Source organism: Peromyscus eremicus, chromosome 4 (assembly GCF_949786415.1).
Source record: "Peromyscus eremicus chromosome 4, PerEre_H2_v1, whole genome shotgun sequence".
Taxonomy (NCBI): Eukaryota; Metazoa; Chordata; class Mammalia; order Rodentia; family Cricetidae; genus Peromyscus; species Peromyscus eremicus.
In genome coordinates, this window is record NC_081419.1 from 45,677,392 (window position 1) to 45,693,525 (window position 16,134).

General features: G+C 34.9%; 1 protein-coding gene across 1 annotated transcript in view; it reads left to right on the top strand.

Moving 5' to 3' along the window:
* Nucleotides 1–204: 204 nt before the first annotated feature.
* Xirp2 (xin actin binding repeat containing 2) overlaps nt 205–16,134 on the top strand; it is a 115,227-nt gene continuing 99,297 nt past the window's right edge. The window contains exon 1 of the mRNA XM_059260603.1: nt 205–358. Within this exon, the coding sequence (XP_059116586.1) occupies nt 322–358 (37 nt within the window). The 5' untranslated portion in view covers nt 205–321. The remainder of the gene's footprint in view (nt 359–16,134) is intronic.

Below are 16,134 nucleotides of genomic sequence, written 5' to 3' on the forward strand. Positions count from 1 at the left end.
CCCAGGGCAGAGAAGTAACTAAGCGTCAGATGTGTGTTTGCAGTTCTTGGCAAAGTTATCAAAATTTTCCCCAAAGCATATTGGAAAACATCACTCATGCTACAAATCCCTCTTTCCCTCATTCCCGCTTTCTAAACCTCTGAAAACCACAGCTGTTCCCCACTGATAGCTTTTAAAATGTGTGCCTTTAATGTTTCCTAACAGGAAGTGGAAATTGGACGAAGTCTGTGTTCACCAACATTTAGGAGTCATCCTGAGAGCCAGGCAGATGATTCTGCGGAAGATTCAGACCTGAAAAGTGAAGATACATCTTTGCACAAGATGTCACCCAAGAGTGGCCATAGCCACAGCGTTGAAGGTTAGCACAAATATCTTGATATATTTTCTGATATTCAACTCTGCAAAATGAGAGCTTGATAAAGGAGATATAAAAGTGTTTCAAATAAAATTTATCAAGAAAAATGATGAAAACATATAGAATAAAAACATAATTTAGGGATAAGCAACACTATATGCTTATGCTTCACTATCCATTGAAATGTATTTTTCAAGTTAACATTTTATTTTCAATATTAGGTTTTGAAACCATGAATTTTACCATTATCTGGCTTTTCCTTTTGTGAAAATATAAAAATCATATTTTCTTTTTCTCTGGGTTATAAAAAGGTAAAAATATATGTAACTGTCAGTGCAAAATAAAACAGTAAATAACGATGTCCCGAGTATCTTTTCCAGACAACTAGATTAAATATGCCTAATGAACTTGGAATAAAAAGAGAGATGACATTGTCACATTGTAGGAGAAAAACACATAAATTTGGTAAATGATTTACAAATGCTATTAAATATTAGTAGCTCATATGTTAGCAATTGAACTGCTAATATATTTTTAACAATGGTAATCATTTATTTAAAAGTACAGTTGTCTTTTATCAGTTATGATGAGACTTGTTCGGGATTTTTTTCAGCCTTAAATCTATAATCCACAGTAATCCATACTGTGTGTTTTATACTAGTTATTGAAAGTCACAATTATTTTTGCTTTGAGGCTGACAACTGGAATATGTATAGCAAACTGTCACATTTTCAGCTCCTATGAGCAATAGAGACTAGTCTATGGAATGTTCCACTTTATAGTTTGGGGAAAGCTTGACAGTCTTTGCTTGAAAGCCTTTCTCTTTAAAAAATGTTTTTTGTGAGTCACTCTATAAGCATCACCTAGAATGTTATTAGAGATGCAGAATTCTTGGGCACACAATAGTCCTACACAATCTTGAGTGGTCCTCGTGTAACATTAAATCTTAAGAAGCTGTATTTTGTGACAGTACAGGCTGATCCTTAGGGTAATTTACATATGGCTCAGCCCATTATGTTTCCATTTAGCTTAAGTATGTAATTTAGAGTGGGCAGTGGGTGTGGGAAGAGGAAAGGGAGATTTGCTAATGATGGATGGGTATTTAAATGCATACAAATTGGTATCTCCATCTCTATTCATTTTAAGTTCATTTTGGTATACCCAAGTGATATCCTAATTCAATTAAATATCAACCTTTAAGACTTTTCTCCTAGTATATTTAGCCCGTGATTAAACTTAATCTGCACTAGGTTGAATGCTAGTGAAAGACAAGAAAAATAGATTAGCAAAGGTTCAAAAAGGAAGCTTTGGGGGGTGGGGCAGGTTCTGCTATTGCTAGCCTATCGAGATATTAGCATGGGAGGGAAAACTGAGGCTGACTGGTGATGGAAATTATGAGACCGTCAACTCTGCTCACTCCATCTGCTCACCATTGTGTTCTTCACTTCCCAAGCAAAGGCTTTCAATAATGTCTTGATTTTATAACCTTAGAGATGGCATTATGCAGGGTTTTATTTGTTGTCAAGCATGACAAATGTGCTTTTTAGTATATTTGATTAGTTCTTCAAGGATTTCATATAAGATGTTTGATCCCTCTCCCCCCAGTTCCTGCCAGATCCACTCTCCTTCCTACCACACCAAGCTTGTGTCCTTTTTTTTTTGATTCCATGAAGTCCAATCTGTGCTGCCTAAATATTCTTGGGTGTGTGGCCTTCTGCTGGAGTGTAGTTAACTTTCTGGAGGCTACACTCTTAGAAGAATCTCCACACCCCAGAAGCTATCAGGTGACAATAGCTATCTATTTAGGAGTGTTACTTCAGGGCCAGTTCCCTTGCCATGCTGGGTTCTGAGGTCATAATAAGTTTTGTGTTAAAATTTCAAATATATTGAAATATCAAGAACTAAACATTAAAACCCAAAAAGTTTAAAATGTAATAAGAGTAAACACTGATAATTTTGATTTTATTTTATTGTTACTGCAAAAGAACCTCAATCTTATATACTATTTTTTTAAATAAAGAACTTTCTTTCATTATGACTTCCTTTGAATACTTTCCTGGTGTCTATAAATCTGACTCTGATGTCATAGTTATAAATTGTTTTAATATCTAACTTATTTTACATTGATTAGCATTACTAAGATGGACAAAACCTACACGATTAGAGTCTATAGTCAATGCTTCCCTGATGTAAAGATTTGTTTTATTCCATGCACATAAACATATTTGCCTGGATAGTATGAAAATGGACACTTTCCAGAGTTTGACTGTGTGACTTACTCTAAAGCAGCTGTTTTCAACCTGGAGCTCACAACCTCTTTGTGGATCAAACAACCCTCTTACACAGGTCACATGTCAGATATCCAGCATATCAAATATTTACCTTATGAGTCATAACAGTAGAAAAATTACAGTAGAAATGAAATAATTTTATGGTTTGAGGTCATTACAACATGAGGAACTGTATTAAAGAGGCACAGCCTTAGGAAGGCTGAGAATCACTGCTCTAATGTGTTCAAAAACTATTTAAGCATGTAATTAATTAGGCATAAAGATACCATGATTAAATCAGTACTTACTTATTATTCTTTCATAAACTTTTGTAATTATAAGTGCATAATTATATGCATATGTATATAAGTGTACTTGTAACACAAGAATAATATTGAATACCTGTAACTTACAATTTTAAATTTTAATAAACAATGACATTAATAACTCCATCACAGAATGATCAATAGTTGTTGGATTAATTCCAAACATCTACAGGACCTGAGAAGCACAGATATGTACTTGTTCACTACCCTCAATTTCTATACTTAATAATGTTCTCCTGGATTCCCAGCATGTATTTCATTTCCTTCACCATCTATTCGGTTTGTTCCACTTTCCTCACTTATGAAATAAGGTGAAGCAAAGCGTTTGTGTTGGTACATTCTATTAACACTTTCTTTGAGGCAGACTCTATCAGCTAGTTTTTGTAATGCCTCTCAGAAGATTTAACAATAAATTTAAACATATAACTTGAAAAATCTGTAGTTTGATGAGTTTGGGCAATGATATAGATATGGGAGAAAAACAATTAGAATGAATTCTTTCGATTGTATAGAAATAACATGTTTTTCTTTTTATTTGTGAGATTATAATATAAACATTTTTCTCTTCCTTTCCTCCCTTCAAACTCTACCATATATGCATACTTTCTTTCAAATTCATGGCCTCTTTGGTTTTTAATTGTTGTTACCTGCAAATATATAATATACTAAGTGTGTGTGTTTGTGTGTGTGTGTGTGTGTGTGTGTGTGTGTGTTTAAATCCATACATGTATACAAACTTTTGTAATTATAATTACATAATTATATATAATTATACTTATAACATAAGTGTGATATTGGATACCTGATATCTTATAGTTCTAAATTTTAGTAAGCAATGTAATTGATAACTCCAGCTCAGAATGACATATATATATACATATATATGTATATATACATACATATATATGTATACATATATGTATATGTGTGTGTGTGTGTATGTATGTATATTTGTGTGTGTGTGTGTATAAAACCTGATCGGTATACATAATATTATTCCTACACATGTTTTTAGAGCTGATTATTGGGTACTTGACAAGCAATTGTGTGCTCTTCCCTGGGAAGGTTATTTCTCTGACTCCCAGCATCCCTTAGTTGCCCCTAATTCTTTGTGCAGGGTTAAGTTCTTTTGAGCTTTTGCTCCCATACACTTCGGCATGTCTGTTGGTGTCATTCTTGTCCAGCTCACATTTGGGAAGCCATTTTGGTGAGGCATTATGAGAGTAGCTTATGATATTACTAGAAGACACAATCTCACAGCAAACTCCCTGGTCCTCTGGTTCTTAAATTCTTTCTATCCCCTCTTCTGCATGTCCCTGAGCCTTCAGTACAGGAGTGTAGATGAATTTCTAAAATGGTCTTATTAAATAAAAAAACACCGAGCCAGAAATTTGGGTTGAAGCCTAAGAGAGATCAGGGAAATACGGAAAGCCACCAGCTAACCTCACCAACTCTGCAGCTTCCAAAGAGAGAGTGATTTCCTGTCTACCCAGGCTTATATGCCTTGCCTTTCTGCCCTCTCATTGGCTCTTAGCCCAGCTACTTCATTTCCTCTTCCTTCACAGCTCTGTCACTGTCTGTCTGAAAAGACCTCCCGGTCTCTATGGTTGGTACTGGGATAAAGGCCTGTGTCACCACACTTGGCTCTGTTCCCTAGTATGGCCTTGAACACACAGAGATCCTGCCTGCTAAGGGATTAATGTGTGTGCTGCCTGACTTCTTTGTTTATTTGAAATGGCTGGCCTTTCCCCCTGATCTCCAGGCAAGCTTTATTTATTAATGCACAAATAAAATATCACCACATTTCAGCACAAATAAAATATCACCACACAGGAATATTTTCTAAATGTGTCTATTCATTGGAACTCTGCTCCACAATACTACATCTTGATTGCATGTGGCTTTCTGTAGTAGTCTCTGTCTGTTGGAAAGAGAAGAAAATTAAACATCTTTAATAAAACTTTCTAAAACCCAAAGTGCTTCACATTTCAAATTTTCAAATGACCAAACACACATTTATTGTTTACTTTTCTGTCTCTAACTAATGAACATAGTCAACAAATATATAGTACTATGTTGAGTACTATATGATAGATACTATGCATCTTTTATTGTTGTTTGACAATGTTATTGATTTACATAGTGAATTTCACCCTTTTCAACCTCTAGTCAATCCCTCATGTCCCTCTGTCTCCCGCTGAAACCCTTCTGAAGAAGTCTACCTCCTCCTCCTCTGTCTTCCTTTCATGTATGACCCATTAACTTTAATTAGCATTTCTTTTCTGAGTGTGGATAGAAAGTTATTCTCTGGAGTATGGGGAAATTATCCATGTCTCCAGGGTTGAATAAAATGTCATTCCTCTATCAACCATTATTGACCTTCTCCCATCCATTGAGTGCCACAGTTGCTTGATGTTTCCTGGGCAGATGGGAAAAAATATCTCTTATCCCAGTTCAGTCACTAATGAGAGCAAAGCAACAATTCCACCCAAGTGTATCTTAATGAAGCAGTGACACTACTAGGTTTATGTACAGCAAAACATGAATGCATGAATGACTCAAAAAGCGGCATCACTAAAACCCACACCAGTACACATGAAGACTTGCAAAGCTGCATCCCTAGAGCCCCTGGTCCCGTTTTCAGGCCTTTCCACCAAAGAGGCTCCTTTCTCCCATCCGTGGTTTACTGCTTATTTAAATATAATGTGGGGTCTCATTAGTCTTGTAAGTTCAGTGAGCTTTCTGAAACTTGTGAGTTTCATTCCCTTAAGGAATCTTAAGTCTTAAAAGCTTCCTTCTTTGATCTAGGCAGCAATATTTTAATTTGGAGGAAATATCTCCACAGAAGATACTATAAGTGGAAGATTCCACAACTAACCTCATGAAATCATTGAAAATGTTTTGTAAAACTATTTTCAAAAGTGTGTATAAAAATGTATACAAGACATAAAGACTTTTCTGCCTAAATTTTGGTCCTATATCTAAGATGTCTCATTATGTACTTGCAAATGTTTTAAAATCTGGGAGAATCTTCCCTATTCCACAACATTGTAGTCTCTAGAATTTCAACAAGGGTACATAACCTTTATTGTGACAACCTTCAACTAGCAAGTGGAACGGTATATAGTGCAAGTCTGAAAACTAAAATTTTATCTGTCTGTATGTAGAACAAAAATGATTCTATAGTTTTACTGGTAGAAGTGGGTAATGGTGGCATGCTCCCTGGGAGACGGAGAAAAATGTATCACATGGGCCCAGACGTTTTAGCCTAGTTTAGAAAAATGTCAGAAAATGACCGTCCAAGAGACACATGTTTATCAAACAAAACTCTCTAAATCAAATGATACTCCAAATAACATGGGTAATTAAATAATCCTCATCAAGCTTATATTATCTGGCATTATTTATATGACAATTGCTTTTTACTTTTATTCTTTAAATCATAGTTTTAACTTTAATCTTCTAAATCATCAATGTGAAATGCTGACAGATAAAATATATATTCAAAGCCACTAACTTGGGGCTTTTGTTACAAGCCTTGGGAATTACCTGCTGCATTTCTTTTTATTCTGCTTCATTACAGCTAAACTCATCTTTATTATTATAATTGTCATTCATCTCTGAATGATTTTGCAAACTGAATATTTTGTTCTTGTCAATTTTATTCTACTTTTTACATAATGGGATTCTTCTGGGTATTAATGTTTCTCAGACATTTAAACAAAGGTTTTTATTTCATATCTTGTTTTTCCTTTAAAATCGTATGTTTTATAGTACTACTGATTAATAAAAATTTACTAAACAATTGTAAGAATAATGTTTTATTTCTTTGTTGGTGGTAACTGCTAGTCAAGTAGCTATGATGCCTTTGAGAAGTAGATCATACTCAGATCCCTTTATGAAACCTATTGACCTTCCTAGTGAGAGTGCGTGATCAGCATTGTTAGAGGTCAGTGTATTTCCAAGGAACTCACTGTCCATCTTCCCAAATGAAGGCAGTAAGATGCTAGTTACTCATCTCATTTCCTTTACATGAAAAATGTGCATTTAAAATTGTATGCAGGACTCCTGGAGCTCGGCCTGGTGCTTCTCTCATGATGGTGAAAACTCCAAAGACAACCAAACCCAACTAGTGGGGAGCTCATGAATTTTAGACCAACAGCTGTGGAACCTCTATAGGACCAGACTAGGCCCTCTGCATAAGCGAGACAGTTGTGTATCTTTGTCTGCTTAAGGGACCCCCTAGCAGGAGGATCAGGATCCATCCCTGGTACAAGAGCTGGGTTTTTGGAGCCCACCACCTATAGTGGGACACCTTGCACAGCCTAGATGTAGGGAGAAGGGCTTGGTCCTGCCTCTACTGAATGTACCAGAGGCTCTGCTGACTCCCCATGGGAAGCCTTACCTTGTTAGAGGAGGGAATAGGGAGTGGGTTGAGGCAAGGAGAGGGAAGGCTGGTGGGTGGGAGAAGGAAAGAGAGAGGGATCTGTGATTGGTATATAAAATGAAAAAAAAATTGTATGCCAGGTAAGTAGAAAGAGAACTCTTCAGTAACATGGATAAATAAGTAGCAGCAATCCATATATTAAAATGCTGCTTTAAGTATTGCTGATAATAGTCTCTTCTCTATAGTATTTTCTAATTCTAAAGTCAAGAAAAGAGAGCTTTCTCTGAGTTCCATTTGCAATGCACCAAAACCCACTGGTTTTATCATAGGAAGAAATACCCATTGTCAGTCTTTGCAGTTCTCTGTAGCACCAATTCTACAGCTTATTGTCTTGATTATGTGACTCTGTGTGGATCAGAAAGGAAACCACTTCCTAAACACTGAAGGTCAAAACAAAGTTAAATGAAACTGAGTAATAGGATATGTGAAAATTAATAACCACACCTTTATTAAAAAGACTTCAGTCGGAAACATAAATAAATCAGATATTGAGTCATAGAGCAGCTTCGGAGAAAACCACTGGCAGCATTTGGTCAGTGATGACTGATTCTCTCCTCTCAAAAACACCCAGAGCACAGGCTTTGAGACACCACTTCTGAATATAGTGTATTTGATCCAACACCCACCCAATACTTATTTCAGGATATTTTGCTTAACCCCTCATGCTGTGGATATCATTCTGTATAAATAAAACACTGATTGGCCAGTGGCCAGGCAGGAAGTATAGGCAGGTCAAGGAGAGAGGAGAATTCTGGGAAGTGGAAGGCTGAGGGGGAGAGTCACTGCCAGCTGCCGCCATGACAAGCAGCATGTGAAGATGCCAGTAAGCCACGAGCCACGTGGCAAGGTATAGATTTATGGAAATGGATTAATTTAAGATATAAGAACAGTTAGCAAGAAGCCTGCCACGGCCATACAGTTTGTAAGCAATATAAGTCTCTGTGTTTACTTGGTTGGGTCTGATCGGCTGTGAGACTGGTGGGTGACAGAGATTTGTCCTGACTGTGGGCAAGGCAGGAAAACTCTAGCTACACCCTCAGCTTTTATTGAAAATCTCAGGTAGTTTCCTATCTTTTAAAATCCACATCATATATATTTCAGTAAGAAAAAATATTGTACATGGGTCATACAAAGTAAAGATTGTTTTTTTCTTATCAGTAATCACATTCAGTTGCTTTGCTTGGCCAATTTTGTTTATTTCCCTCTTTCTTTTTTTCCTCTTTGGTGGTTCTGAAGATGGAACCCAGGGCCCCAGCATGCCAGACAGCAGTCTATATCCCAAGCCCTCTTAGTGCTTTCTTAAAATGGATTCACCTGAAGTTTTTCACTAATTTCCCTATGTACTTTTTAGTCACTATCAGACATAGTCAGTGAGTAAATGCAAATTTCAGAGTGAAATCATGAACCCAGTCAGAAGGAATAGCTGAGAGTTAGCTATTCCTAGCAATAGGTAATGAAAGGACTATTCATAAAGTATTCACATGGTAACTACAAGTCAGTACTTTGGAATGCTGGAAAGTGTCCACTGGTTAATAATCAAAATCCAGGAACTCATTCTGAGTATGTGCATGGTCATACTTAATTTTAAAGTATGATGCCATCACAACAGGGAACACCCATAAATATCTCTTGAAACCATTCATGCTTAAAGTTACAAAAAGCTAAACATATTTTCAATACTCTGGTGGAAAAATATAAAAAATAAACATTTATTTCACAAAATGATTTAAGCATGGCATCACTTGTCCACTCCCTAAGCGCTCACTAAATCAACATTTTCAGTACCTACATATGCCAGGTACTGTGCTAGGTGTTTGGAAAATGAATTAGTAAAACAGAAAATGCATAAAAGTAAACCCCCTTTTACATAACTTATACTTTAACAGTAGAGCAGACACAATGGATAACAGCAATAAGAAAAAATGATATATCGAAATGATAGTAATAAAAAGAAAGGAAGCTAGGAGCAAGGGGAAGAGGCAGCATTAAAATTAGAACATGATAATCAGCCCCAGTGAAAAATAATGTTTCAGCAATGGCTTAAATAAAATATTTTGGTTTTGTTCACTTAAAAAAATATGTGACTTATATGTTGTTGAAAACAAATATACTCAGTGAAATTGGAAGAAAAGTCTGAGCAATCACTTCCCTAAAACGGGATTGAGCTTATTCTTGGGTTCTTTGCAGTCACTTAAGATTAGAGCAAACATACAGCTATAAGATCCTTATAGCAACCCCTATCCCCAACGCCAAGTATGGGAAAATCTTCCTTCCTTGGTTTTCAACTCTGCATCATGAACTACAGGGTATTATTTAGTCCTGCCATAGAAAAAAGCCACTGAGCTAGGGCAACAGAGAGCAAGGATTTCACTCTGAATCATCAAGCTGCCTGAAGACTTGGAAGCCACACTTGGGAACCACAGCAGGGTTGGTTATTCTAGGCATGCTTACATGGGAGTTTCATTGCATAATAGTTTTGAAATTAGAATGTCAGTACAAAGGTGAAACTCAAGATGTCTGCATCTTAAAGTGAATTTATGACTCCATGTGATTACCCAGACTGGCATGACTCACGTGACTATCAGTGTTCCAAAATAACACAACAGAAGAGGTAATTGATCTACACAGAGAAGTACAAGGAGAGATATTAATGATGCAAACCTAGCAAGATTAAGTTCAAGAAAGGAAATCATAAAAAAAAGAAAGGAAGTCCAGTAATGAAGATTAGGAAACAGCTAAAAAAAAGTTATCACTCTGATGTAATGAGTTTTGAAAGGATGCAAAGTATGACATGGAAGGAGAGAAGGATGAAGAATGAAGTAAAAACATGCAAAAACACAAATTAAAGAAGGAATGTAAAAGTAACTAAAAGATAAGGTCTTTCTGCAAAGCTTTAGAGAAGCAGCTAGAATCCAGTTACTAAAGAATTGTGGTCACATTCTAGTGGCACACACCTGCAATTCCAGGCCTCAGGAAGTGTAGGCAAGAGGATCAGGAGGTAAGGTCATCCTCCTCCACTTCACGGGAAGATTGAGGCTATGCTAGGATAGAAAAGAAGGGGGAAAACATGAATGAAATGGAAAGAAAAGTAATATTATTAAAGACAAATAAAAGAGCACCAGCCATAAACTTAGCAAACATTTATGGAGTGTGTACTCTTGAACCTGCCTCTTAGTACTGGGATGGTAAATATTTGAAGACAAAGGCTGTATCTGTGAGCAGTTTATCTCTTAAGCAAATTTTCAAATGCATAGAAAACAAGTAGCAGATAATATACACCATGGAGGGCGATAGGAAGCACACTACTATGCCTGGACCCAGAGACATTTTAGGAGAATATTAACTGGAGAAGGGTGCACTTGTCCTTGAAATGTGAGTGAGAGCCAGTGAACAAGAGGAAGAAAGGATTTGTGAGGAGAAGAAGAAATAGGAAAAGGAAAAGAATTCTAGATGCAGAGTCAGTAAAGTGATGGAGGGACATCAAACATAGGAATTGGGAGAAACAGGAACCCTTCCATATGTCTCAGACTTAATGGCTCATTTCAATAAATATTCATGTATCCTAATGAGCTGCAGCCAGGGTGGGCACTGGATTCTAAGCTGAAGGTGAAATAATTAAGGCTGAGGTTAATTATTCTCTGCTTCTAAGTGAAGAATACTGAACTGAGTGAAATGAGAATTACTCTATCTTGGAATTTTTCTAAGTTGATCATAATGTACGTTGACATATTTTAGTAATTTTTAAGAATTGGAGAGGACTATTTTGGCTATTTTTCATCACAGTTAAAAACACTACTGCTGTAGAAACAGCCTTCAATCTGAGGCATTTCAGATATGAAGAGTGGGAAAAAATTGTTACATGTGTTTGCTAATTAAAAATGTTGATTTATAAATTCAATTGCAAAAACTTTGAGGTTTTAAAAAGTATTTTCCAAAGTTAAGTTAGGTAATTTATTTTAAATACCTATTTTCTCAGTCAGTATATTAACATTTAGTATTTGATATATACTATTTAAAAAAATCATGAGCACACAAATGATAGGGCATGAACCTTCCTTTTTATGAAGTTACATTTACAAAGTCATGCACTTGTACATCTATAAATATGGGACAGAGTTAAAATACTGTCCTATGAATAAATTCTGCATGTGATAGCTATGATTCTTCATTTAGAATTTCCAAGATGATGAAACAGTGTATGAGCACTCAGTTAGAAGAGTACACGAAGTCCTAAGCAGAGGCACTTAGAATTTCATGAACAATAGCACAACATCTCAATATTGCTGTGACAGGAAGCCATGTCCACAAACTTAACATTGCTCTAAAAAAATGAATATTTTGTCAAATGGAATTGGAAACTTGTTCAGTTAGTAGTTTATTTGGCCTAATACTTCACTTCTTACTGTCCTAGATAGTTTCAGACTGATTACTGGATACATGTTAATTTCACAGAAACATGACAGGACCACTGATTTTTGTAATTATCGAGGAAGAACTTGACACATCACCTTCAAACTCACTCTGTGTCAATGCTTCACAATGCTAAGAATCATTATTTCAATGTCTTCACTGGCCAGCCCTAATAATGCTGTATTTCTCTTTCAGAAGATAATATCACATTATATAGTCCATGGCTTTACATGATATTCAATATCGAGAAATAATAAATTTTAGTACCTCTTCCCAATTTCACATGGAATAATTTAGATTAAACTTTAGGAAAGGAATGAAAGGTCATATAACTATACATTTTAATTAATAAATTTGAGCTTTCTGGTGAGTGTAAATAGATACTATGGAAATTTTAAATTGAAAATTTTAAAGCCTTTAAATTGAAAGGCTTTCACTTGATTTTTTTTTTTTGCTAAAATTTTGGTAATCCTTATCCTCACATAGAGCAGCAAGCTATCTTATAGTTATTTATTTTTGATACTTTATGATGATGCTATTCCATAGAGTGATCTATCTGTCCTGGTAAACCACTTCTAAATAGATGTTTTTCTAACAGGAAGATAGTTAAAACTGTGGGAAATTATGTTTTGAGTATTTGCAGGAATAGATCTTACTTAAAACAGTAAGTTGACATTGTTACTGTATTTTCAGGAAACAAATAGACAAAACCAAACCAAAATTTAGAGAATAGCTATTTTAAAAGTAATCAAGAAACTATAGTTTTCAACAGGCCAGGCTTTCAATCTCAAAATACACAAAACAAATTAAAAGATTCACTGAATTACAAAAATTGTGTAGCAGAATAATCAAAATATTTTAGATATATGTTTAATAAATATCAGTTCAAGCAATGGAAGCAAGTATATAAATTCCTCAAGGAACATAACAAATCATTCTAATGTTTTGATCCTACAGTGATAGAAACTAACAACATGTTAAGATACCAACTCCCAACTTGAGGTTGTGCCAGAACCACCTGGAAGCCTGTTGTATTCACTTCATCTGACGAAGTAGAGTACTAGGTATTAAATTACATCCAAAACTTTGCATTTCTCTCAAGTCTAAGATGACAGTTTGCTGGCCTTGGCTAGTTTAAGAACTATTATTCAGGGCTATAAGGAAACTCTCAAGTATTTCAATTAGATGATCTCATACAGAGCATATAAGTAATTAAATAAGATAGAGAATGCTTACTATAAAATACGTTTTCAAAGCTTTAAAAATGTCTCTTTTCTGAAAATAACTTGGCTCATACTTTCTGAAATTGTTGTTAAGTACCAAAATATTAATTAATGTTTGGACAGCTAATTCTTCGAAAAACAGAGCATTTTTTTGAGAAATATTTAGAGACAGAATAAAAGTACAAACCTAGGGAGACAGGAAGTATAGAAGCTGTCTATTTCTCTGTTTACGTTAATAGCTAGAATTTTGATTTTAAAGATGAATGCATGGAACCGATTTAGGATACTAGGCTCTGAGCTCATATAGAATGAGGAGCTGGATCAGTAACAAGTTACAGAGCTGAAAGTGCAATGGGCTATGCATGAATCAGAAGGCAGACTAAATATATGGTTGCCTCCAAGCATTCTGCTGGAATAAAAAAAAATAATTTCATTTTTAAGTAATTCTTGAAGCAAGGAGTCATGGCTCCCAACCAAACCTTATCCAAATTTGAGGTCTTGGTGATACACCGAAACCATACCTCCACTCCTGAATTTGCAGTTAATCCTGTACACTGATGAAAACAGCAAAATAGTAAATTTCTCTGGAGGAAAAAAACTAAAGTCCCATAATATCCCTGAGATTAGTAATTGGAACTTAAAGAAAGCAAAATAACTTCTCTTTGATTGTACATAAAATTTGTTTCATGTGGTTTTAAAGATAAATCTAAAAACTCAATTGGAAAAAAATGGCAAAATAGTGTTGCACTTCATAGAGCATTTATAAGGAACACTAGAAAAAGAAACTCCAAAGCCTTAATATAAGAATAAATTGTCATAAATGAATCTAAACTTTTGCTCCATAAACAATATTTTAACTAATATTAAAAGACTAGAAAAATAGAAAGAATAAGTTCACAATACTTCTAACTATCAGCATATTAATATGTTGCTATCAGGAATAGAATCAAATATAAATTTGGGCAATGATGAAGAACCAAAGTAAATTAGAAACAGATAAAAATCATATGAAATGTGAACATCACTATTAATAATTAAGGCAATAAACATTATCATAATACTCAGACACGAATTTTCTTATTAGACAATGGAGTGTCTAACAATGTGTGGCTGTGGAATGTATAAAGAAAGGTGCTTGTACTAGAACAAAAATAGTATAATCTCTTGGGAGATATTAGTTTAATTAACATTCAAAATGTCATTCAGTTGCACATCAACTTTTATCTATTTAGCTAAAAGAAAGACTGCACCTGAGTATAATATTAATAATACAGGATATTTATTATACCATTGATTTTTTATGAAGAAAGGTTAATACAGCCTATATGTCTATCATATCTTAGAGTGACTGGATAAATCGGCTTATCAATTATAATGAAATATTCTATCTATTTAAAAAGAATGACAATGTTCAGCTGGTATAACACAGAAATTTTCTAAGATGTGTTAACTTAGTGTGTTCTTTTAATGTTGTATAGAAAGAATTAATTTTATCTGTTTTACTTTGGTGATTATATGTGTACCTTCATTCCATATGATTCCTCCTGGATTTTCTCCACTTTATCAAGACAAACCATAAAATACATATCTTTTCCCCAATTATTGAGGTTTTCAATTCCTTACAATGTTTCTGGTTCCCAAAAAAAGAAAAAAGAAAGGAAAGGGGGAAAGTTAAATTAATTTGTGCACTCTTCTCTTGTTAGTCTCTTTTATGTTTTTATTAAAAATAGATTTTTTCTCATACAATATAACCTGATTATAGTTTCCCTCCCCTCCACTCTTCCCAGTCCTTCCTCACCTCATCTCATCTCCAGATCCACTCCCTTTCTGTCTCTCATTAGAAAAGAATAGGCTTCTAAGAGGTAACAACCAAACATGACAAAAATAAAACATAGTAAGATGAAACAAAAATGATTTTTATTTGTTCTTTGAAATTTTCATATTTAAACATTCTTCTAGACATCACAAATTATATAACATAAAAATGTTACTAGTAATGTCAAGGATTAGGCTGTAATTTCTTCTTAGAAGGTAATAAGATTAATACTATCTCTTAGGTATATTGTGAGGAGTGACTGAAATATTATATAACAATAACTTGTCACACTGTATAAATCCAAAACTATATTGATTTTAATAGAAATTCAGAATGTAGATTTTGCTTCCTTGAAAGTTTGTTTTTGGAAAATTTCTTCAGGACATAAATAACTATGGTGAATTATTTTGTGTTATGTCTCTCAAATGTGCCCATGTACTCTGAGTTTGTGAACTGTAAGTTTTTTGGATGCAAGGCTTTATAATTCACACTCAGTACCTAATAAACTATCAATGCACACTCAGTGCCTACCACATACCCATGTGTGTGACTAGATGGCTTCCCAATTTCAAAAACAACTGACTGGCTATGGATTATGCTTTACAGAAAAAAAAATCTAAATGGTACATCTGAAAAATATTATCTCAAATACATGCCATAATTTTATGAGCTCTTGAAAGAATAACTTGAAAATGACTGGGGCTTGGAATGGGAAATTAATCTATCAATGTAAAATGATAACTGGAACAGCATGTAAATGCGGCTTTTGTTGGTTAATAAAAATGGATGAGGAAATAGTTTCCCCTTAGCTAAAGGCTTAGTGGTCATGAACATGTTTTTCTTTTACCTCTTCCAAACACCCTGGCTTATTTTAGGCTCTCATTGCCTTCTTTTTCCTCCTTATTCTGTGTAAAAATACCCATATTTAGCATTTTCATAGTTTCTTCTTCCTTTCATTTTTAATGATTCTTTGTGGATTTGACATCATGCATTCCAACCCCACTTATCTCCCCGTTCCTTGTCCCCTTGTATTCGTCCTCTGCCCTTGCCAACACTCCTGCCGCAAACAAAACCAAATTTAAAAGAAAAACCAAAACCAAAACCAAACCAAACCCATACACACACACACACACACACACACACACACACACACACACACGCACACACGCACGCACGCGCGCGCACGAGAGAGAGAGAGAGAGAGAGAGAGAGAGAGAGAGAGAGAGAGAGAGAGAGAGAGATCTTACTGTGAACACTGTAGAGTGTCCCATTTAGTCACACAGTTTA